The sequence below is a fragment of the Corapipo altera genome, unplaced genomic scaffold (assembly GCF_003945725.1).
Source record: "Corapipo altera isolate COAL_440 unplaced genomic scaffold, ASM394572v1 126, whole genome shotgun sequence".
NCBI lineage: Eukaryota > Metazoa > Chordata > Aves > Passeriformes > Pipridae > Corapipo > Corapipo altera.
In genome coordinates, this window is record NW_020884937.1 from 3,735,558 (window position 1) to 3,735,825 (window position 268).

The following is a 268-nucleotide window of genomic DNA, read 5'->3' on the forward strand; positions in this document are numbered from 1 at the left end:
GATCTGCCCCAGGAATTCCTGGTCTGAGGAACACCCTCCTGTGGATCCATCCCGGGAATTCCCAGCCCGTGAGACGCTCCCACCCCGTTACCTGTCGGCCACATCCATGTCCCCCTCGATCTTGTTGAGCCCTTTCATGATGTTGTCAAACTGCTCCCCCTGGTAGTGCAGCACCTTGGCCGTGTCCTCCAGGCGTTTCTGGGATCCCGCCAACATTCCCGTCAGTTCCTTCCCTTTCCCGATCCGCGGGGCCGCTCCTTCCGCTCCC

General features: G+C 61.2%; 1 protein-coding gene across 1 annotated transcript in view; it reads right to left on the bottom strand.

Annotated features, from left to right (window-relative positions):
- Nucleotides 1-268, bottom strand: part of SNAP47 (synaptosome associated protein 47) — a 35,509-nt gene that overhangs the window by 16,064 nt on the left and 19,177 nt on the right. Inside the window, exon 2 of the mRNA XM_027660606.1 lies at nt 92-263. Within this exon, the coding sequence (XP_027516407.1) occupies nt 92-263 (172 nt within the window). The remainder of the gene's footprint in view (nt 1-91; nt 264-268) is intronic.